The 23,329-nt window shown below is 41.0% G+C and overlaps 1 protein-coding gene across 1 annotated transcript in view; it reads left to right on the top strand.

The window, feature by feature from the left end:
- The window catches only part of LOC126284614 (carboxylesterase 1C-like), a 487,963-nt gene extending 477,288 nt beyond the window's left edge, over positions 1–10,675 (top strand). The window contains exon 14 of the mRNA XM_049983679.1: positions 10,375–10,675. Within this exon, the coding sequence (XP_049839636.1) occupies positions 10,375–10,523 (149 nt within the window). The 3' untranslated portion in view covers positions 10,524–10,675. The remainder of the gene's footprint in view (positions 1–10,374) is intronic.
- The last annotated feature ends 12,654 nt before the right edge of the window (positions 10,676–23,329 follow it).

Genomic DNA, 23,329 nt, shown 5'->3' with positions numbered 1-23,329 from the left:
CTAGATACCGGCTCCCAAGTTGATGGCAATTTCTCGACTTTCGAAAGGCGTTCGACTCAGTTCCGCACTGTCGCTTGCTCCAAAAAGTGCGCGCTTACGGTCTATCCGATGACATGTGCGGTTGGATAGAGAGTTTTCTAGCAGACAGGGAGCAGTATGTCGTCCTGAAGGGGGTGACTTCAACAGAAACAAGCGTGCAGCGTAGTAGGTCCGCTGCTTTTTACGATTTACATAAACGACCTGGTTAATGGTATTGACAGCGGCATTAGACTGTTTGCCGATGAGGCTGTAGTGTACAGGAAAGTAGTATCACACGAAAGTTGTGAACAAATCAATGAGGATTTGCAGAAAATAAATGCGTGGTGTAATGACTGGCAGTTACCTCTCAATATTAGTAAGTGTAACCTACTGCATATAACAAAGCGAAAATCCCCATTAATATACAAGTACAAAATAAATGCCCAGTCTTTGGAAGCGGTAACATCCGTCGGGTATCTGGGTGTGACTATTCGAAATGATTCAAATAGAATGATCAGATTACACAAGCAACGGGCAAGGCGAAATCTAGATTGCGGTTTATTGGTAGAATCATGAAGCGATGCAGTCCTTCAACAAAGTAAACTGCTTGCAATACGTTAGTTCGTCCAATATTAGAGTACTGTGCGTCTGTATGAGCCCTTACCAGTTGGGTCTGATTCAAGAGATTGAGAAGGTCCAGAGAAGAGTGGCAAGATTCGTGGCTGGTACGTTTAGCCATCGCGAGAGCGTTACAAATCTCATAGAAAGTTTGAAGTGGGACACACTTGCAGATAGACGACGCGCTAAACGAAAGGGTCTGCTCACTAAATTCCAAAATCCGATCTTCGCCGAGGATGTAGAACATATATTATTACCACCAACTTTCAAATCGCGCAGTGATCACCATTTAAAGATAAGGTAAATTAGAGCACGTACTGAAGCGTTCAGACAATCGTTTTTCCCTCTCGCGATCCGCGAGTGGAACAGAGGGGGGATATGAATTAGGCGCAACTTGTGCCCTCCGCCACACAGTGCTTGGTGGCTAGCGGAGTATATTTGTAGGTGTAGATGTAAAACTTGCCCCACAAACATTGCGCAAATGGAAAGTGTTACTGATGTGCGGTTTTCACATAATGGATTAGTAGTCGGATTGTAATAATACCTAGAAAATGTTTTTTGTGCAAACGTACACTTTTTTTAAATGGCACAATGCCTGTTGTCATCGACAAACTGAAAGTGGGGTAAATAAGAATGTCAGTGGTGTTTGTTGGAGGATTCTGGTGCGACTCGTTTCGAGATACGGTATTTTGAAATGTCCCCACACCGACACTTGTACAATACCAGTGGTAGCACACACTAAAGAATAACATAAGTGCATACGCTATTATTGGAGTCTGACGAGTAAAGAGACAACTGACCATCACAGGTTGTGTTCAAAATCGCCACTGGCAGCAGCAGTACACGCTTCCAGTCTAGTATTGAATGACTGCTGCACACATGATAACAATTCAGAAGAAATGTCCGAGCAGGCTGCAGTGATACGTCGTTGCATATCATTGGATGTAGTCAGTGAGTCCTTGTAGACGGCGTCATTCAGCTTTCCCCACAAAAAGAAAGTCTACAGGCGTCAAATCCTGGGAACGGACTGGCCGAGGTACAGGTCCTCTGCCTAAAATCCAACTATTTAGAAACAATTCGTGAAGACATGATGTAGTACTTCGTACACTATGGGCCTGGACAGCCATCATGTTGTTGCCACAGGTCCCTCCTAGTCTGCAGAGGAATATCTATAAGGAGGCTGCGATTCTTGTGAACGTTCACCATTCCGTCTACGGGCCTATGAGTTGATGGTTCACTATCCCACACCACACGTTTACTTTCCATGGATTCGAACAGAGCCAACGGGGTTGTCAACGGACCAATAGTGCATGTTGTAACTTCTTTATTCAAATGAGTGTGTCTGTACTTAAATTGCAGAATGACTGAGAAGATGAAACTTCTACGTTATTTGATTCTGAAACAGCTGAGTAAAGCTGAACGTTCTGAGCCTACTTTCTCTTTACTTTTTCTTATCAGGTCAACACCGACCCACAATATTCTAGCGCAACGCAATCTGACTGCTCAAAAAAACATTACAACCTGACTTCAAATGATTAATTAAAAAGAACGGCCCTGACTAAAATGAAATCTTAACAATAACCTATTCATTTCATTAAGCACTTACCTCACAAAAAACCACATTACGTGAACTACTGCAATACAGCGACCGTCAATACTGCCTGCTAAATAAAAGATTCTAACTACTGAAGCCACTAAATACTAATAGGCAAAGGAAAGATTTTGTTGCAAACCAAGTAATCTATTTTTTTACGTTAATAATGTGACATCCAGTTCAAACACAAATATAAATCGGCATTGACATCTAGTACAAAAGTATATAATCATGAATAGTATTCAATCTCCAAATCGAACATGTACAGATCGTTAGCCTATGCTAACACTCCAAACCTTTACCCTTCATCAATGCTAACTTCTCACATCTACCATACATCATTGCTGGCTGTTCACCTCCAGCTGCCCAACAGTACTTCCATCGCTGCTGGCGACTACCTTACAACTGCCCAACTCTACTGGCGATTAACTTCCAACAACGTGTCCAACCAGCCACAGAGTCTGTTACAAAGAAAGCGCAGTCAGAGATCCAATGCAAAGCGCTATACAGTGTTCCCAACATAGAAGCAGCCCACTTACAATGTTTCGGCGTTTTACCTGGCCATGATTGGTATTGTGGCTTCACTACTAAACAAGATACGTAATACATCTGGATTATCCTGTCATAAAGGCCATTTACAGAAATTAACACGACTCTCTTGATCGTTTCCGTATGTCTCTTAATGGAGAGAGATGTGATAGGGATGGAAACTAGTCGAAGGAAAAAACGTAGGATACTTGTCTCACTCATGCCACTTCCTCATGCGATTGCGCAGGGGCTAATGCTCGGATCAACTGCAACGATTGTAAGTACATTAATTTTCACCTCTCTTGTCGTTACCTGCTTCTTGCTGTTACGTTGTCTGTTACACTACCACTTTCATGTAACTGGTTGAAGAGGTTGATGAATAGTTACCAAAATGGTTGACGTCTATTGGGATATCTTGCTGCATATGCCGTACAAGAACGAACTGCATTCTTCCTACACTCTCTATATAGCATGAGCTTGTCGTCTTTTCTGCATTGATGAATTCCATCGTCCACTGACGACCTGCTGCTATGACTCTCATACACAGGCTAGCAAGTGTTGCAGTGCACTCAAGGAACACATAAGCGCTCTGTAAGTAAACACAACAACATCGTCCCTAGCAACTACGCAGATTGAACGACACAGACAAGTAGCCATGTGGAAACTTTTCAAAATGCAACATCTCTCAAACAACTCGCATTACAATCCTCCAACAAAAACCACTGACATTCTAACTTACCCTACTTTCAGTTTGTTAATGTCAACAGGTATTGTTCGACTTAAAAGAAAGTACGTTTGCACAAAAAATACATTTTCTAAATATGTATTATTGTAATCTGTTGATTGGCTAACAATATGAGCCCCTGACTACCAATCCACTATGTGGAAACAGCACATCAATAGCACTTCCTATTTCCGCAACATTTCCGGTGCAAATTTTAGGTGATTCACCCTGTATAGCAGAGGTGATAAACTTCATCCTTGCCTTTATTTCCTCTGTTTATTTACAACCGTACTTTTCTTCGTCAATTAGTGCTGTTTGGTTCCTGTACAGCTGGTATACGGGTGCCCCGCACATATAGTCGACTTGTAGATTCGTTGGACCTTTAAGCAACAGTTTCCAGCTGACGTTGTTAAATTTCTCTCTTATATGTACAAAAATAATCAGAACATCGATTGACAAAGAGTTGTTATTACTTTGGTAGCCTGGTGTTATAGTTTTCGTGCATTCACAGATATAGCGTATGCCAGACTCCATTCCAATTTACTTTACAGATTATTCAATTACACTTGCCGGAGAGTTCGTCTGCAACAAATCTGTTGAAAGCTTCTATATTGTATCGGGTGGTTACAATGAAAATGCAGCTACTCACACAACAGTGTGAGCTGCAATTGAGGCGTTGAGATCAAAAAGGGGATATGTCACTCAATTTATGTTCTGATATATATTGAAAAAGCTGTATAATTCAGAATAGCGTTATATCCAAACCTTATAGTTAGTCCCACAGACTCGTGAGGAAGAATGCAATGTTATACCAGCAATCTATAATCATAGGATGAAGGCAACTAATAGAAAATGGTAATAGAAAATAACTGACATATCCCCTTTTTGATTTAAACAACAGTCATTGTACTGAAATATTGACTTAAGAAACACTGTCTCTCCACTCGGCGTTTTGATATGCCATGGAGTGCAATAATTAAGCTTTCTTGCATACCATAGTTTCCCTGAAGCCAACTTTAACCTGCAGATACAAGTGAATTAGTATCATAAAACAAAAATCTACGTAATCGTAATACTGTGACCCTATTAAATATATACCTTAACCATTTGCCTTAAAGATTTTACAATAATTCGGGAACAAAATGGTTAATAAAATAATATTAGAGTTGTCTGCCAGTTACCTTATAATAACTATTTGCTGTCCTGCCACGATTGGTAATGGAATCTGGGCGTGGTCTCCTAGCTTTTGGAAAAAAGGGAAGAATGTGAGCACTCAAGTACGTATCCATCCTGTTGGGCATAGTGTTGAATTCTGTCAACAATAGTTCCTTCTCAGCAAATGAGAACTTCTCAAAACACTTACGCCGGCATCTGTACACAGATATTAGCGTATTATTAACCTTTCTACCCGGCGAATAACATATTTTTACCGATTTCCTGTATTACAACTAAAACATAAATTTAAACTTTGAGTCCATGAAAGGAATTTATATTCACATTTTAGTACAATGTGTCTACACAACTTGCCTCTGCTACAGAATACTACATAATGAACAGAGAATTCAAACAATGAACGTTGTATGACTATCTATCTGCAATCTGCACCTGTTTCCCTCCTAGGAACAATGTTTCCTTTCCAGTTGGCATGCTCCAAATCCTTGACCTTCTTTTGTTTAATCACATTCCTCTTCCACAACTCGGGGCGTCTTTTCTTCCTTCTAAATTCATGTGAATCGTCTTCGGACTCGTTTGACGGTTCTGTCACCGAAGCCATTTGGAAATCTCACAGCTGATTATGCAAACCGCTAGAGTGCTGCCCTCACGCCTCAAGTTTTTTCGTGCAATATAGGGACTTGTCTCTTGTGACAAGTCCTCTTTCTGCACGAAAAGTAATTTCAACACTGATTTAGACAGAGAAAAATCACTGAACAAGTCCCATTTTAGAACCAACAGAAGCGGAATCGTGTGAAAATACCAACTACAGTAGTAACTCATATACGCCAAAAATGATGACAAGTCCCGTTTCTGATCTCAACGCCTCAATTACCGTATGAGAGAAGCTTGATACATATTCTGCTGCGTTAATGTGGAACCGATTTACGATGGGGAAAAAAATAGTTCCAATTTTGGCTACCAAGCGTAAATCTGGGGCTATGAATGCAAGAAAGACGTATAGAAATGTTTCCATATGCAATGGCTTAGGATCGGGATGTGGGCAGGAAAGGTCAAACAAGTCAAAAAGACATAATGTCGATTTATTTATTAACCGCTGCTTACATAATTTGTTCAGTATGAGCACCAGAGACGTCGACGAGATGATTCATCCATAAAGCGACGTGACCGACGGTTGCTCGCAGCAGTTTCGATAGAATATGAGCAACGTGTTGCTGTATACTGGCCTTCGGACCAGGTAGAGACTGAGCGTGTCACTGATAAACTATCCCTTTAGATATGACCAGAGCCAAAAACCACGTGGATTCAGATCAGGTGATCTTACAGGCCATGCCATATGTCGGGGAAACCGCTGGATATAATAGATTTGTGGAAGGTTGCATTAAGCAGATCTTTCACTGGCGGAGCGACACGAGGTGTTGCCCCATCTTCCATGAAAATAGTGTTTTTCACACAGTTGCGCTCTTAACAGTATCCAAAATTCGGCAGTTCCGTCTATTCGTTGGATCCTGTACTGTAAAACTTGCCTCATCACCTCATAGAATATAGCCCAGCCAAATGCCGCCAGCTTCAATCTGTGCTAGACACTGAAGAGCGACTTCGGACAGTAGCTGTGTGAGGTTTTAGTTGCTGCACTGTCTGGATCTTGTATGGTTACCACAGTAAAATAGACAGCAAAACTAACTGCAGTGTTTACCATGGGATCAACAATTCTCGTGACACTGCATGAACACTGGCACTGCCTGGGGCACATGTCGCAGGGTCAGCTACAGCAACAAACTTTGAACGGGATAGAACGTCTTCCTCTTCCAGCTGCAACACCAGGCTCACCCTCGTTTTCGAATTTTATTATCTTCTCTAAACCATTTTATGACATTGAGGCTCTCCTCAGACCTTTCAGTCGGCGATACTCCCTCAACACAGCACTGCTGTTGACGCTCTCTTCTTGATAGCCATACTGTTCACTCATGTTATGGTTTGTCAAATTTCAGTGCGCATGTCACACCGTCATAGAAACAGTGTACAGCGCCAGATTTGCACGTGGTGGCCAAAACTGGAACTAATTATTTTCCAGTGTAAACCGCTTCCGCATTAACATTTAAGCATATTTATGAAGTTTTGCTGCTGGTCGATTATTACAACCCGCACTGGACCTTCGTGAGTAGCTGCACCTTAAAAAAAAAAAAAAAAAAAAAACGGTTCAAATGTCTCTGAGCAGTATGGGACTTAACATCTGTGGTCATCAGTCCCCTAGAACTTAGAACTCCTTAAACCTAACTAACCTAAGGACATCACACACATCCATGCCCGAGGCAGGATTCGAACCAGCGACCGTAGCAGTCGCGCGGTTCCGGACTGAGCACCTGAACCGCTAGACCACCGCGGCCGGCAGCCTCACTGAAAGCCGCCCCCATATGTAAAGGGACGACGTTTATCTGTTTGTCGTGCAGCATTTAAATGTCGTCGTGAGTCTTCAAGCGTCTCAAAAACTATATGCCTGATGCTTAGGAGCTAAAGTGCGACGGGCTTGTGAGCTCTCTATGTGTATCTGGACCATAAGACAGCATAGCGTCATCCATATACGAGGGTAATCCCAAAAGTAAGGACTTCTATTTTTTTATAAGTACATAGACCTGTTTATTTCTACAGTGGTTTACATCAGTTTACAGCTTGAACATTTAGCTATTTTTCGACATAATCACCATTTCTGTCGATGTATTTTTGTAGACGCTGTGACAGTTTTTGTATACCCATGTCATACCAGATAGCCGCCAGCTCCGCGACTTCGGCTAAGAAGGATGCCGCCACTGGCGTGACTATTGATTGGTCTCAGGTGTAAAGTGGTATGCCTAGGTTTCATCACCCGTGACAATTGAGTCCAGAAAGTTGTCCTGTTCGGCTGCAAGGCGGTGAATAAATGCGCGGGAAGCATCAACTCGTTGCCGCGTGTGGTCCTCAGTCAGCATGCGTGGCATCCATCTTGCGCATACCTTCCGGTGGTTCAAAGTTTCCGTTAAAATTCTGTGAGCGGTGCTCCGGGAAACCTCAGGAACCAACGTACAGAGATCATCCAGAATGATCCGCTGATCTTCACGCACGCGTTGCTCAGCCTTCAACACTGTCTCATCAGAAATTGACGGTGTCCCGCTCCTTCGTTCTTCGTGAATTTCGGTCCGACCAGCTGCAAGCTCTCTACACCACTTACGAACATTTTCGACATCGATGCACGGCTCACCATACACTTCCATCAATTGGCGATGGATTTCAATCCGCGCAGTGCCCTTTGCGTTCAAAAACCGAGTAACTGCGCACAATTCGCACTTGGCGGTAACATCCAACGGGAGCTCCATTCTCAACGGCTACCGAGCCAAGACTGAACTCCTCAGCGTGGCGTGTGCATGTTTACACACAGCGCGTGAAACACTCTTCATAACAGTGTAACTGCCACACAAACAGATTTCTGTACATATCGGATCCGTAATTATCCCGAGGTATGTTAGCTTTCGCAGTTCTGCGCAAAATCAGACTTTCGTTTTCTGGGAGGCATATCGTAATAGTTTTAAATACGGTTATCGTGCTTACCGTCGGATTTTATTTCTGTATCTCTACAATATTTCCGAGTAAAAACTGTCCATCTTCGCCATGTGGTTTAGGAATTCTTTTTAAAATTTCGGAAACGGCGCGTACGAGTAAACGTAGGATTCGCACTGTCACGGATACTCTACAAAGGACTAAGAATCACCGAACTTCGCGCAAACGTCGGCCAGACTGGAGAGACGACTCCATGAAGCCATGCCTGGGGCAATGCGTTACAGCTACTACTCGTATTATAGGTCGGGAAAGATGTCCGTTTAGTAAATATGACAAATGAAATTACTGTTTACTGAAATTACGTGGCTCTGTATGGGTTTAGTTTGCAATTCAGTGAAAGAATCTCTTGAAGGTCGCAAGCACAAGTGGTCTTAAAAACCCCGAATACTCCTCTTTGCAAAGACGCATTTGACTCGTTTGAGCGTTCTCTCCATGCGTCCACACCCCACACATCTATTCCATATCTGAATTTTTTTAATTTATAAAGTAGGCTATGTTCTTGCCCAGAGTTCAAGCTATCTCCATTTCATCATAATCGATTTAGCACTTTAAACGTGAAGATGTAACAAAGTTACCTTGGCATTTATAATACGTATTATAGAGTGTGTCTGCGTTCAAAAACCGAGTAACTGCGCACAATTCGCACTTGGCGGTAACATCCAACGGGAGCTCCATTCTCAACGGCTACCAAGCCAAGACTGAACTCTTCAGCGTGGCGTGTGCATGTTTACACACAGCGCGTGAAGCACTCTTCATAACAGTGCAACTGCCACACAAACAGATTTCTGTACAGAGCCCAGAGAGCACTGACAACATTTTGAAACCCTTTGTGGCAGCAGAAAAGGAGGAGAAAAAGACCTACAATTGCTTGAAACACGACGGAGTAACTGCCCATAGAGGCGGCCGAGCCTTAGGAGCATATCTACACAATCTTCACGCCTGACAGAGTTCTAGTCAGGTCGCGGCCCTAGCTGGCCACCTAGGTCATCCGTCGGTCTGAGATTGCTTTGTGAGGGGAGCCCTCAAGTCTAAGGTACACCGCAACAACCCTCACAGTCTTCAAGAATTGCAGCGGAACATTTCGGATGAGACTGCAGAAATTCCAGCAGTTCAGCTTCGATCCGCCTTCAACAACTTAGTGATCAGTGCCCAAAAGTACCAAGAGATGAATGGCGGTCTCTTTCAACATCTGCTACAGTCACGTCAAATCTGTATCTCTTGTTCTTGCTGTGTTTCTATGTACCATGGAACTCTACTCTCCGGGCCACTTTTATTTGCTCAACCCTGTATTGCAGTATTGGAGTATAGATTAAACACTTTGAGAATTATATTTACTATGTTGGATCGTTTATGTAGAACATATCAGTGAAAACATTCTTACAAATATGGTAAAATTCAAAATTCAAAAAGTAAATAACTTTTTCAAAGAGTAAATATTTCTCCCTAGTTCGCGTAATATTGTTCAAGTCAGTAAATAAAACTGCTACACACTTTATAAGTAGACGACGTCACTCAGTGCTCAAGCTGTCTCCATACCAAATTTCATCAAAATCGGTTCAGCAGTTTCAGTGACGATTTCTTTCCCATTCTTAATTATTAGCGTGGATTATGCCTACCTATGTCATACGTTACTTATATTGTGTTGTCTCATACTACAACTACTTTGCACATGAGCGTCCATATGAAGATAATGTATTGAACTGAATGGAACAAAAATTAAATATTTTTATATTTAAAACAAGTTCTTCCATTACAACATCAATCTGCCGATATGCCACAAGTGTGAACTCGTATCAAAAATGCCTGCAAATAGATTGACCTGAAAATGTTACGTTGAATATATGATGAATTCCATTACAGACGTCACTTATGCAGAATTACCATGAGTAAAAACATTGAACACCAGTAAAAAAATAGTGTTTTCTCTGTATAACTGCAAAGTTCTGTAATGAGATGCCAAAATAAAACTACAGTATATTGGTGAAACTGTTTACCCCATTTGTGCAATAACTTTTTGAAATGAATATGATGTGACCTTTTCTTTGTTAGTATGTAGCGTAAACACCAGCTTGTCACTATTTTGAAATGTATTCGTAACATGTTCATCTTTTCTGAATACCATTTTCAGAAATGTCTACGGGGAAAAGTCCGCAGAAACCCGCAGCAAAGCCCACCTCGCGTCCTTCACATCCGAAGGGAACAGCGCCTCCCACGTCGCGTGTCGTTTGGTCGTACATCGCTCTACTGCTGTTGCTGCACCTGGTTGTCCGGCTCTAAGTGTCTGTCAAGCTACCATGTATTTGTCTGTGCTCCTTGACGCGTTCGTGTGTCTTATATTGGTGTGTAACATAACAATTTTCTCGTGGCATTCTTGTCAAGCTGAAATTTCTGTGTAAAATTTTCAATATATTAAATTCTTATATTTTCAATTTCCTTTTTTTAATCAAATACGTTACTGCAGGACTATGTTATTCAGACTTATCACCCATAAAGAAAAGATAAAACGTTCTCAGCATTACATAACAAATCTATTTTTCACACACTAAAAAATCATGTTTGCTAGATAACACATAATGTGTGCTTGAAATAAAATTCATTGTACGTTATGCCCGCACATCCACCGTCGTCGCGACTGCACATATATCGCTTCGCCGTAACCCCCCCCCCCCCCCCCTCCCAGCAATGGAGCTGATATCATCAGAAGTTTGTGTATATATTGTCCCGGCTAGTTAAGAACCACTCCCTGCCTGTGCTTCGGGCATAAAACATCTCTGAATCACGTTGTGAATCTAGTTGAGTGAACTAGCAGCAGGAAATTGAGTCCCAGTCTATTTTTACTAATTTGTTTTCCTGAGTAATTTGATTTAATTACTTTAGCAGTCTGTATGAATTCGTTGAATCCTATTAAATCTGTTTAAAGGTTTATCAGCTTCCTTCAATAACCATTGAAATGTTCACAGATATTATTGTCTGTGTACTAGCTGATTATGGAATTTAGTCAACACTGTGAATGTCTCGTATATTTCAGTTTTATTGACACAATTAAGTTCTTAAATTAAATGCTATTTTTACTAATTTCTTTCCCTGAGTAATTTGATTTAGTTACTTTAGCAGTCTGCATGCATTCGTTGAATCCTGTTAAATCTGTTTGTAAAAAGGTTTATCAACTTCCTTCAATAACTCTTGAAATGTTCACAGATATTATTGTTTATGTACTAGCTGATTATGGAATTTAGTAAACATTGGGAATGTCTCATATATTTCGGTTTTATTGACACAATTAAGTTCTTAAATTAATGAGAGATGTCACTGGGCGATCAATGAAAGGAGAATTGGCCCTAGTGTGTATTGTTCCGGTATGATAATAATCAGTCATTACTACAATCCTTCGTGTACCTATCACCAAAGATATGCTTTCCCATGAAACTATCCTTTGCCATTAATGTCCGAAAATTATAAATATGTCTCAGGGCCTTACAATGTCTAAGCTTCTCAATTCTCACCACACGATATCAATTATAGGTTCGAATGCTTTCAGTGTCTGTTCAGCACAAGTTTGATCTTTTAACGGGCCCTATTTTTCACTTCTCGTTTATTAGCAGAATCACCTTAACAACGAGCGGCAAAGATACTAGTGTGATAAGGTCCAAACTATTTTCGGTCCCAACACTTTTTGATAATTTGCATACAGCGAATAAAGTTCTAATTCGACATATAAGTTTCCGTATTGTCAATAAATCTCTCCACAACCATAAGTATACGATCGTAGCATTTCGTTTAACACGTACAATGACCATTCACTTGAACATCAATGTTCGTACACCCAGTGACTTCTAATTGACTCCATCTCTGAATTTATCCCAAAATGACTATTCTCCACCACTCCAATGTCTAATCATGTTCTAAGAATGCAATTTAATTAGGCTTTTGATCCCAAAATTTCGACTACCACGGAAGAACTGCGAACACACTCGCCACCGCTAAAAACAATGCTGCGCATTGGTTTATATATTACATTCAAAAGTAAAACGCAGCTCTGTTATGTCTTCCTTCGATTCCCTTTGTACTATTTTACGTTACTCTATTTCGAATGTCTACTCTTTGTAAAAATTTTAACTATTACTTCAAAATACTACTACCGTTTTTTGGCTCTTAGGCCATTTCGTATTACAGAATTCAGTGAATTCAGTGATGCTGATTACAAAACTAAGCAACATATTGCTGGCGTTGAGACCGTTTTGTCGATCATAACATAGATGGTCTGACAATATCTGAACTGCTGGACAAATTTTGAATTAGGAACACCTATACAACTGAATTAACAAAAATACAAGCAAGTGTAATTCTAGCTGTGGTAATGCTCTTGTCTACAAGACTAAAATCCCATCGTTCGAGTTGGCTAACTCTCTGTGAAGGAATATTGTTGACAGGAGGGAAGGCTATACAAATTCAAGAAGCTGCGTTCCAGATCACATAAGAAACAGATTGCCCGATCGCTTGGTCTAGCAGGCAACCCTTGTCAGGGAACGGCCACCAGGCAGCGACAGCGTCACACCCTTACTTGTGGCACCAACCACTAGATGGCACTCCGTTCTGTGAAATATGTGGCAACATCGTCCGAACGCGTGCAGCTTTCAACCGCTTGGCGTCTGTTAAGTACAGCTGTTTCTGACATACTGGTGGTAGGGATCATTCCGAGTGCCTGCGAATATATCAACTGTGGAAGGAGTAGACGGACAAATCCTGAACTAAAAATGTTTAGATTTCCCATCAAAGATAAATGTTACGGAAGTGGATTTTAAATCCAGGTAAATCAATGAATTAGTTACGAATAAGAATTAATAAAGAGTCCTAAGCATTCGATCCTATCTAAATTTTGTCGACCTCATATTCTGATATAACGTGGCAGCCCTTCCTTTATTTTTTTCGAAGACATTGTTGTTAAGTGCGTACATGAAATTATATTCGTTTACAACTGACAGTAATCAAATGCAAAATGTGGTTTTAAATAAGTACACTTACAGATATACTTAGAAAGGAAGCAAAATCTGTTTCTTAAACTTATATACAGTCTCAATGTGAAAAATATATTGTCGTTATAACTCACATAAACCCTATACATACTCTATGCAAAATAAATAATTCTGTCGGTAATGTCAGGATGCGAAACCCACTGCCCGGTGCAGTATTTGTCAGTAAATTAACTGATTATATTTCAAAGACGTTGAGAAGATTTTGAAGGATTTATAGTGTTAATCTGCACGTGGAGGGCTTTCTTACCACCATAATCCATATCAGAAGAGCTGTATAGCAAAGAGGAAATAGACGCCATGGAAGGCGAGTGTAAGACCTATGTGACTGCAATACAGTCTTAATTTCTCACTCACGGGAAATGTTTGTGTGTTACTTTTCATTTATTTCATTCCGCATATGATTGTGAGAAGTATCCCTGCAGTAGAAATAAACTTGGTTTGTAGAATTACAGGAGCTAATCTACATTCTTCCATTGAAAACTCGGGAAAAACCACAGCCAATCATGAGCTACAGTTAGCTGTGACACGAATGCATTTCGCGCGCAGCGCTCTAGCCGAACACAAATCAGCCTAATTCACGTCACCGAAGATACAGTATTGCCAATTCCGTGACATGGACAGGTCAGTTAGCATTGTAGCGTCGCCTGCGACATCTGTTGACCGACGGGGAAACTATTTTTACGGTTGCCTGTTCCACCATAAGGACGATCAATCTGTTTCTTATGTGATCTGGGGATGCACTCTTTATTCGGTATTCATCTACTTAAAACGCCGCTGCAGTGCTCCCCATTCACATATATTAGAATTTTGAAATATTGCCACTATAAAGATCTCTCTTCAAGAAAGTAGTTTGCAAACCAGTCTCTTCTTAATGCGGACTGCTTCCAGTAATTATTGTTTCTAATGTTAATAATTATTGTTGTTAATGAAATAGCTCCATCTGCTACTAAAACCGTATCTTATAGCATGCCGAGTGTTCTCAATTGTAATGCACGCAGTATATGTATTTTCAGTTCTGGGGACAGTGCTTCCTGCATTACAGTACCTTTATTCCTTATCACATAATTAACTCTATTTAGAATAAATGTGAACAGTTGTGGTGACATTCTAAGATAATGAACAGAACTTCTTGGATCTTCTGTTATAAATTATTTCAGCAAGGATGCTGAGCAACCAAGCTGACGTCTTTTCTTCATCCAGTCACGAATCGAAACACATTTTTTTTATTCTTTCCTTATGCAGCGATTCCGGGCAACAAACTTTAACTCCATCACAGCTCATACGACGTGCAGCTGCCAAAACTTTCATTTCAGATACGACTCAGGAACCCACAAAACGACGAAATAGAAGTGTATACTGGTTTCGCCGTATCTACAAACAAATATGAAACCATTTGCGTGCAACTCATTCCACGCAAAGAGTGGCGCAACCCATGTCGTCGTGTGAACTAGGCTTAAGTTTCTCTGTTGAGGATCCATGGCGCGAACCGCCTGATCGAGGTAGTTCCACAGATTCTCGGCTGGGTTTAAATATGGAGAGTTTAGTGGCCAGGGGAGCACAGTAAACTCATCTTGATGCTCTTCGAAGAATGCAAGCCGTGTGACATGCTGCATTGTCCTGGTGGTAGATGCTATCGTGCTGAGGAAAAACAAACCGTATGTAGGGGTAGAAATGGTCTTCAGGTACACTTACATATTTGTGATGATACAAAAAAAGGTTCAAATGGCTCTGAGCACTATGGGACTTAACATCTGAGATCATCAGTCCCCTAGAACTTAGAACTACTTAAACCTAACGAACCTAAGGACATCACACACATCCATGCCCGAGGCAGGATTCGAACCTGCGACCTTAGCGGTCACGCGGTTCCAGACTGTAGCGCCTAGAACCGCTCGGCCACACCGGGCGGCTGTGATGATTCACTTTGCCTTCCAGAATTGGGAGATCACCCACGGAATACCACGAGAGCATTCCCCAGATGATGACGCTTCTTCTCCGGCCTGGGCCCTTCTGACAAACGGCCGTCTGTTCAGTGGAGCATAAAACGTGATTCATCTGAAAAGGCCATCTGTCGCTACTTAGTGGATGTCCAGTTGCGGTACTGGCGTGTAAATTCCGTCCTTCGTCGCCAGTTGTGGTACATGCAAAGGGGATTAGTGATTAGTGTCGCTGGCTGCATGCTGCTGTTTACCAATCCGAACACGACCATCTTCAGTCACTCGTTATTTAGTATTTACCATTTCTGGAAGGTTCTTGAAAAATCCAGGGTGGAGTATTCAATTTCTGTGTAAATGACAGCATTCTAGAACGTTCGTGTCAGTAATAAACGTGCTTTCAGTTATGAAGTTGTATTTTATTGACGATTCGCGCCTTCCCTGCATTGTGGTATCGACGTGGCATTGTTCGGTGCAGACACAGGGTACTTCAAAACGTAAATCACTGTGGCTCAAATTGGGTAACATAAAATCCATTGCCTACACAGACAGGAGCAGTAATAGAAGCAGTACACGGTTCCCAAGATCCATATTATCAGGAGATAGATGAATTCCAAAACAGGAGTAAGGCAGTTGCTCATCAGCACTCCGGAGACAATGATCATAACTCGACAATGTCAATTGAAGAATGAGTCAATGATCATATTTTTTGGCACTTTATTTTACAGGTCCGTCTTGATCACACAAACCTATGCACTTCACTATTACTGGTTTTGGTTACTGCCATCTTCGGATCTGTTACAAACGAAAACAGTGTGTAACCAATTACGTTCACTTTGCTGACGCTGACGCTGAATCTATAAAAGGCCAGGTGCTACATAAGAAAGGTAGAGTGTTTACATGACTAACAACCATGTATACCAGCCTTACATACCACAAATCATTCTGATGTAGAATTACCGTCAAACTGAACATGTAGGTACACAGTAAGTGCTGGTGATGATCAGAATCCGTCTGGTATCTATACAGAGAAACTGAGGCTAGCAGAGGGCACCATAGCTACGATACATGATTAACCAGTATCGAAAATGTAATGACTAAAATGTGGAAGGCGTCGTCATTAATTACAATTACTTCACATGGCAAAACGAGCGTCTAACAATAAAACATGTACTGACATTCTAAATGTGGAATTACATCCATACTTAAAATCCATGTAAAAGGTTGCAAATACTAATAATGTGGAGCTCCTAGTCTGGCAAGGTAAAACATACAATTGCATAATAGTTAGTTATAAATAATATAAAACTAAAAACACATCTATAAAATGTAATTGTAATATTTTTAACGATACAGTGACTAATAATAAGAAATTGAAAAGTAGATAGTCGATAGTCGATAATACATCCGGATTGTGGTCTCAATGGCGGCACGTCGTGGCTTCTCTGTATGACGTCTTGTTTTCCTGCTGCGGAACTTCTGGAGGAAGGCCCAGCCTTTTTGTCGCCGGCGTCCGGCGCACACGACTGCACGCCAATCTGCTTGGACGCTCCTCAAACTGGTAGGTTTCTGTATACATCAAAATAATCATTTAGGTTAAACTCATTCTGTCCATTCAGCAATAATTCCGGTTGCCATTTCCTGTGCACATAAATCTTCATTTCCTAGAATAGGTTCAAAATGGCTCTGAGCACTATGGCTCTCAACTGCTGAGGTCATAAGTCCCCTAGAACTTAGAACTACTTAAACCTAACTAACCTAAGGACAACACACACATCCATGCCCAAGGCAAGATTCGAGCCTGCGACCGTAGCGGTCGCGCGGTTCCAAACTGTAGCGTGTAGAAACGCTCGGCCACCAGCGGCCGGCAGAGTAGGTTCAGTAACTGTCCCTTTGGCGCCCTATGAAACACTTTCATCTTATTCTCTATGTTTCCTACCAAATATTTTTCTTTGTCCATGTGTGTGCACTACGTGTGAAATGCAAAAGTGAAATTCTATGGATAAAGACTGAGATCAGGGAACCGTAGTAGAATGAAGAAAAATGTAATTTGATAGCATTCAGACTTCAGTTACTTTTAGGCACGTTACTCTCGCCATTACAATTCTCATGTGTTTTCAGAGGTGCTACTAATGTAGTGGACAATGAACAGAATAAGATCGCATTGAGACAGGAAGAAAACCTCCAATTTACAGACGAAATAGAATGAAAGAATAGATGAAAAGCGGGAAGGCAAACATCAATTTGCGGACAGGGTGGTTAGTCTCACTAACATAAAAATGATGGATAATGAAATAGATCTTTTGGATAAGAGTTTACATTTTAGAATTGCTCCGAATTTGAACCCAGGCGTAATCAAGAATTCTATTGCAGAAGTAAAAGTTGATTCTGACGTGGCTAAACTCAATAAATTTGATAAAATGAACATAGCAGTAAAAACCAACAAATGTATATCCATAGTAGGTCGCCCCGAACGTAATAATGCAAAACATTTAGAAACACATAAAAGTCTAAATCAAAAGTTGGAAATGGAAAGGGCTTTAGTTACGAGGGCTGACAAAGGAAATTCGGTTGTCGTAATTTATGATTGCAATTACATAAAAAAACTGAAAAATTTCTTGCAGTTAACATAGCTGAAGTCAAGAGAAATCTGTGAACAAATTTCAGTCAGATACGAGGAAAACAATTGAGAACAGTATCTTTTTGTTCCCAGATGAAAAAACAGAAATGCAAATTAAAAAGCATGAATCCGCCCATTCCTGTGCTTTGTTTGCAAATTAAATTACTGAAGAGAGGGGAACCGATTCGTCCGATTATTAATAATATTACATGTCCTTGTAAGAAGATTAGTCAGGGCGAAATAGTAGAACTTTTGATTTAACGATGAGATTTTTTATCAGGACAGACGGACTTGCAATGGGCAAGAGTTTGCGTGGTACTTTAGCTGAGATATTTGTAAATGAGCTAGAAAATAAATTTTTTTGAACAAAATCCTGACGTCTGCCAAAAAATCGTCTTATGACAGACGTTATGTCGTCTTATGACAGATGTTATGTAGACGACTTCATACTACTTTACAAAGATGACAAAATGGAAATACGCGAGGTAGCAGAAAGAATGGGTGGGATGCACGAAAAAATTAAATTCACAGTGGAACTGGAACAAAAATGAAATATAAGTTTTTTTAATCTTAGATTAACTGAAAGGGATGGAAAGGTTAATATTAGCATATTTAGGAAGACGACAGCTACTGACACGATTATAAATGTGAAATCCTGTCACCCTAAGAAGCATATAAGGGCATACTTCAGAGCTATGATCAACAGGATGTTAAAACTGCCACTCACCCCTGATGACCAGGTGGAAGAATTAAATGTGATTACACAAGTAGCCAAGGCAAATGGATATAAGGATCGTGATGTAATGAAACTTAATAGTAAACTAGAATCAAAAATATGTGACAAGGAGATAATAGAACTAGAGGGCAAGAAGTTTGTTGCTATGTCGTACAATGGTGCATTTTCCGACAGAATTGCGCAGGCTTTCAGAAAAACAAAAATAAAAATTGGATTTCAAACGTAAAGTACGATTGGTTGTAGGCTACGCCACAAAGTTGGCAACAACAGCAATAAATATTTGGAATATGATGTCTATAAGATCAGCTGCCAAGACTGACAAATTTTATATCAGTCAGATAGGAAGGAATTTCAAGACTCGTTTTACAGAGCATACGTATAACCAAAATAAGAACCCTTTCGGTACACATCTGGACAAAGAAAAACATTTGGTAGGAAACATAGACAATAACATGAAAGTGTTGCATAGGGCGCCAAAGGGACAGTTACTGAATCTGCTCGAAGAAATGGAGATTTATGTGCACTGGAAATGGCAACTGAAATTACTGCTGAAAGAATAGAATGAGTTTAACATAAATGCTTATTCTGGTGTATTCAGAAACCTACTAGTTTGCGCAATGTCGAGTGCCCCAGCGGATTGGCGTGCGGTCGTGTGCACTGGCCACCGGCGACAAAGAGACTGGGCCTTCTTCAGGAAGTTCCGGCGCAGGAAAACAAGTGCGTCATACAGAGAAGCCATGACGTGCCACCATTGAGACCACACTCCAGATGTATTATCGAATATCGACTTTTCAATTTTTAATTAATAGTCACTGTTTCTTTAATTAACTTACAGTTGGGTTTACAGTAACTGATCTGTCAGGCTGGAAGGTTTCATTTCATAGATGTGTTCTTAATTTTATATTTTTTTACTGGCTTTTATACAATTGTATGTTTTACCTTGCCAGGCTAGGAGCTCCACATCATTAGTATTTGCACTTTTTACGTGGATTTTAAGTATGGATCTAATTCCACGTATAGTATGTCAATACATATATAAAATATGTAGACACTCGTTTTGCCATGTGAAGTAATTATAATTAATGACTACATGCACCCAATTTTACCCATTACATATGCGATACTGGTTGATCATGTACCCTGGCTATAGAACCCTGTGCTGGCCTCAGTTTCTCTGTATAGATACCAGACGCATTCTGATCATCACCAGCACTTACTCTATTTCTACATGTTTAGTTTGATTTTGATTCTACATCAGAATATTTTATGGTATGTGTGGCTGGTATACATGGCTGTTAATCATGTAAACACTTTTTCTTTCTTATGTAGCACCAGGCCTTTTATAGATTTAGCGTCAGCAAAGTGAACGCTGTTTTTGTTTGTAACAGATCTGAAGATGGCTGTAGCCGAAACCGGTAATAGTGAAGTGTAAAAGTTTCTGTGATCAAGACAGACCTGTAAAATAAAGTGCCAAAAAATAACCCGACAAAATGGTTGTTAGGATCCATATGATCAGGAGACAGATGAATTTCAAAACAACAGTAAGCTAACCCGACAAAATGGTTGTTAGGATCCATATGATCAGGAGACAGATGAATTTCAAAACAACAGTAAGCTAGCTGCTCCTCAGCTCCGAAGACAATGAACAGAACCTGATGAATTGGTTGTTAGAATTCGACCGATACGCCAAATACAACAGGTAGAATTTCACTATGTGGTAGGCAAATATGTACTTTTACTTGGGAGAGCTCATCAGTGGTTCGGGAATAGTGAATAAGAGCTCAATAGCTGGGATAAATTCCAGTGAGAAATGAAGAAAATGTTTAACGACAACCACCAGCAAGTCTGTTAAGTGGAAAATCATTGAGGAAAAGTGCCAAAGAATACAGCGAAACAGCACAATCATACATATAGAATGTTTGAGCCCTAAGCTACATCGTGAATCCGAACGTAAAAGAAGCCAAAAAAATCTTACAGTTGATGAAAGAGTTCGCAGACGACATGGTGCAAGCTCTTCTGGTAATGGAACTCACAACGGTAGAGCAATTCGAAATTAATACGCTTAATGCGAATTACTATTACACAGGCCGCCGAATTCATCATCTAATGTTCACAACAAAATGGTTCAAATGGCTCTGGGCACTATGGGACTCAACTGTTGTGGTCATCAGTCCCCTAGAACTTAGAACTATTTAAACCTAACTAACCTAAGGATATCACACACATCCATGCCCGAGGCAGGATTCGAACCTTCGACCGTAGCAGTCGCACGGTTCCGGACTGCGCGCCTAGAACCGCCAGACCACTGCGGCTGGCTGTTCACAACATTATTTGGTTTCCCACAAAGGGGAGAATGAGACAGTGAGGAATCGAGACCAATGTTATCGTCGTTTATTTGCCTAGGCTCGTAATGCTTACATATATGTCTGAAAGAACATACTGTGGACGATCCACAACTGTACGAAATATTCTAAATTAATTCGCTGAATGCAAATTGCCTGAAATCGGCTACATTAGGTATAGATCTACTACTCAACAGCGACGAGTGTAATTTTTTTTCCAGACTTAAGTATTTCGTACGGCTGTGGATCGTCAACAGTGTCTGTTCTTTCACAAATGCATGTAAGTGTTACAAGCCTTGGTAGATACATGACGGTAACATCCTCGTTGTCTCATTCTCCCTGTAGCGGAAATCCAACTAATATTGCAAACATTAGGTAGTGAATTTAGCGATCTGCAACATAAGGATGTAGCCAGAGTGGCAAGTGGAAGTTTGGGTCAGGCCATGGAGTGGGCATGGATAGCCAAAGCTAGTGATAAGCGGGAATTCTGGTTAGGGGACCCGGTCCAACACAAATTTTCATGTGTCACTATAGGATAGTAGATGTACACCTAACACAGCTGGTATCAAGATCTTAATTTTCACTGGGTAATTTCTAAACATTTCATATAGCTGTGGATAGTCAACAATGTCTCTTCTTTCAGACATGCACCTAAGACAGAGGAATCCATAAAGCGGTACCATACAATCGAAAAATTCAACAGAGAAGAGTCAGACGAAAACGGTAGGACTGATTCCCGAAATTAATCCCTGTGACAGTTGTGGAAAACCGCCATCAGTTCGCCTCTCTCATACGCCAGACATCAATGAAACAGATACAGAAGTGTATGGCAGCCATAAATGTCGGACTAAGTGCATAAAAGACAGCAGTCATGAATGTCCCCTCCTTGTATCAGGAGATAATGGAAAATGTCGACTGAGACCAAATGTTTCTAAAACCGATGTAAGCTTGTTCCACCTCTTTAATCGCCTTTCATCAGCAAAGATTAGTTCACAGTTCGGCCCTCTTGGCACAGTCAGATACAACGAATGCCCAAAATACCTGGGAGCTACTCTGGACAGAACTTTAACATACAAAACACACCTTTCCAACTTGGTCAAGAAGATACAAACACTAGTGAACCTTAGTGCATGGGGAGCAACAACATCAGTCCTCCGAGAAGCATCCCTTGCACTGGTATACTCTGTAGCAGAATACTGTGCACCAGTTTGGCTCTGAAGTGCCCACATAGTGAAAGTAGAGGTCCAACTGAACTCAGTTATGAAAGTAATCAGTGATACAGTACTGTCTACACCTACTTGCTGGCTACCAGTGCTTTCAAACAGCTGTCCACTAGACCTCCGTCGAAAGGCTGCTCTTTATAATCTCTGTCAGCAAGTTTCTGAAAACCACTCGATCCTTCTTCATGACGATTTGCTATCACTGTCCAGGAAACGCCTCAAATCTAGAAGACCAGCATATGAAATGGGAGTCCAAATGCTATCCACAGGATTAGACCACGATGCAGAGTGGAATCGTGAGTGGCAAGCTACAAGAACCCGTAACCACGAACTTGTAGACAGTCCAACAGTTCCAGTTCCAGGCTTCCACCGACCAAGGGAGGTGTGGGTGCAGTTAAACAGATATCGGACTGAAGAGGGTAGGTGCAAATACAGCATGTTCAAGTGACACCCAAACAATGAGCCACATTGTGAATGAGTGTCCAATCAGACGCTTCCCTGATGACATTGAGAAGCTCCGCCAAGCATCCCACGAGACAGTCCGCTGGATTGAGTTCAATAACATCCTAGTGTAGTCTGAGCCGTTTTAAAACTTGTTTACTGTATATAATTTCACACGTGCATTTTTATATACATTTCTTTGTTTTGCTAAATGTGCATTACTGTAATTGATGAATACGGTAATAATAATAATAGAAAATGTCGAAGAAAAGGAGTATTGAAGTTTAGCAGCAAACTCGGACTTAAGGAGCAAGCGTAAAACTACTAACCAGCATCTGATCAATACCGGTCCAACCAACTCCTCCACCAAGTACAACGGCCAATAGAAGTACAAACACTAGGAGGACAGACGCCCTGGTCATTTTTTATGCTACTGCAGAGAAAGAAGACGAGTTATTGACGACTGCTACGCCGTCAGATGTCAACCATCACAACAGTTCTATTCACGTCAGTCAAATGTAGAGCATTATAGTCGACCTTGGAACGAAGACAATCGCCGTACCGTGGTCGATGACGTTTCCCAGCACTCTGTGCCCGTTTACCAACGCCGTATAGAGGTACCAGTCTCTCACCTGGACACTGACTTCAGGGAAACTGAGCGAGGCGACCATCTATCGTGGTGAGGCCGCCACAGATGCAAGTCCTCCGTGGATGACAGTCCCCAAGATGTCAGGAAGGCTCGTTAATGTCAGCATTG

Source organism: Schistocerca gregaria, chromosome 8 (assembly GCF_023897955.1).
Source record: "Schistocerca gregaria isolate iqSchGreg1 chromosome 8, iqSchGreg1.2, whole genome shotgun sequence".
Classification (NCBI taxonomy): Eukaryota; Metazoa; Arthropoda; class Insecta; order Orthoptera; family Acrididae; genus Schistocerca; species Schistocerca gregaria.
The sequence above is the reverse complement of the archived record's forward strand: the minus strand, read 5'-3'. Positions and strand labels throughout refer to the sequence as shown.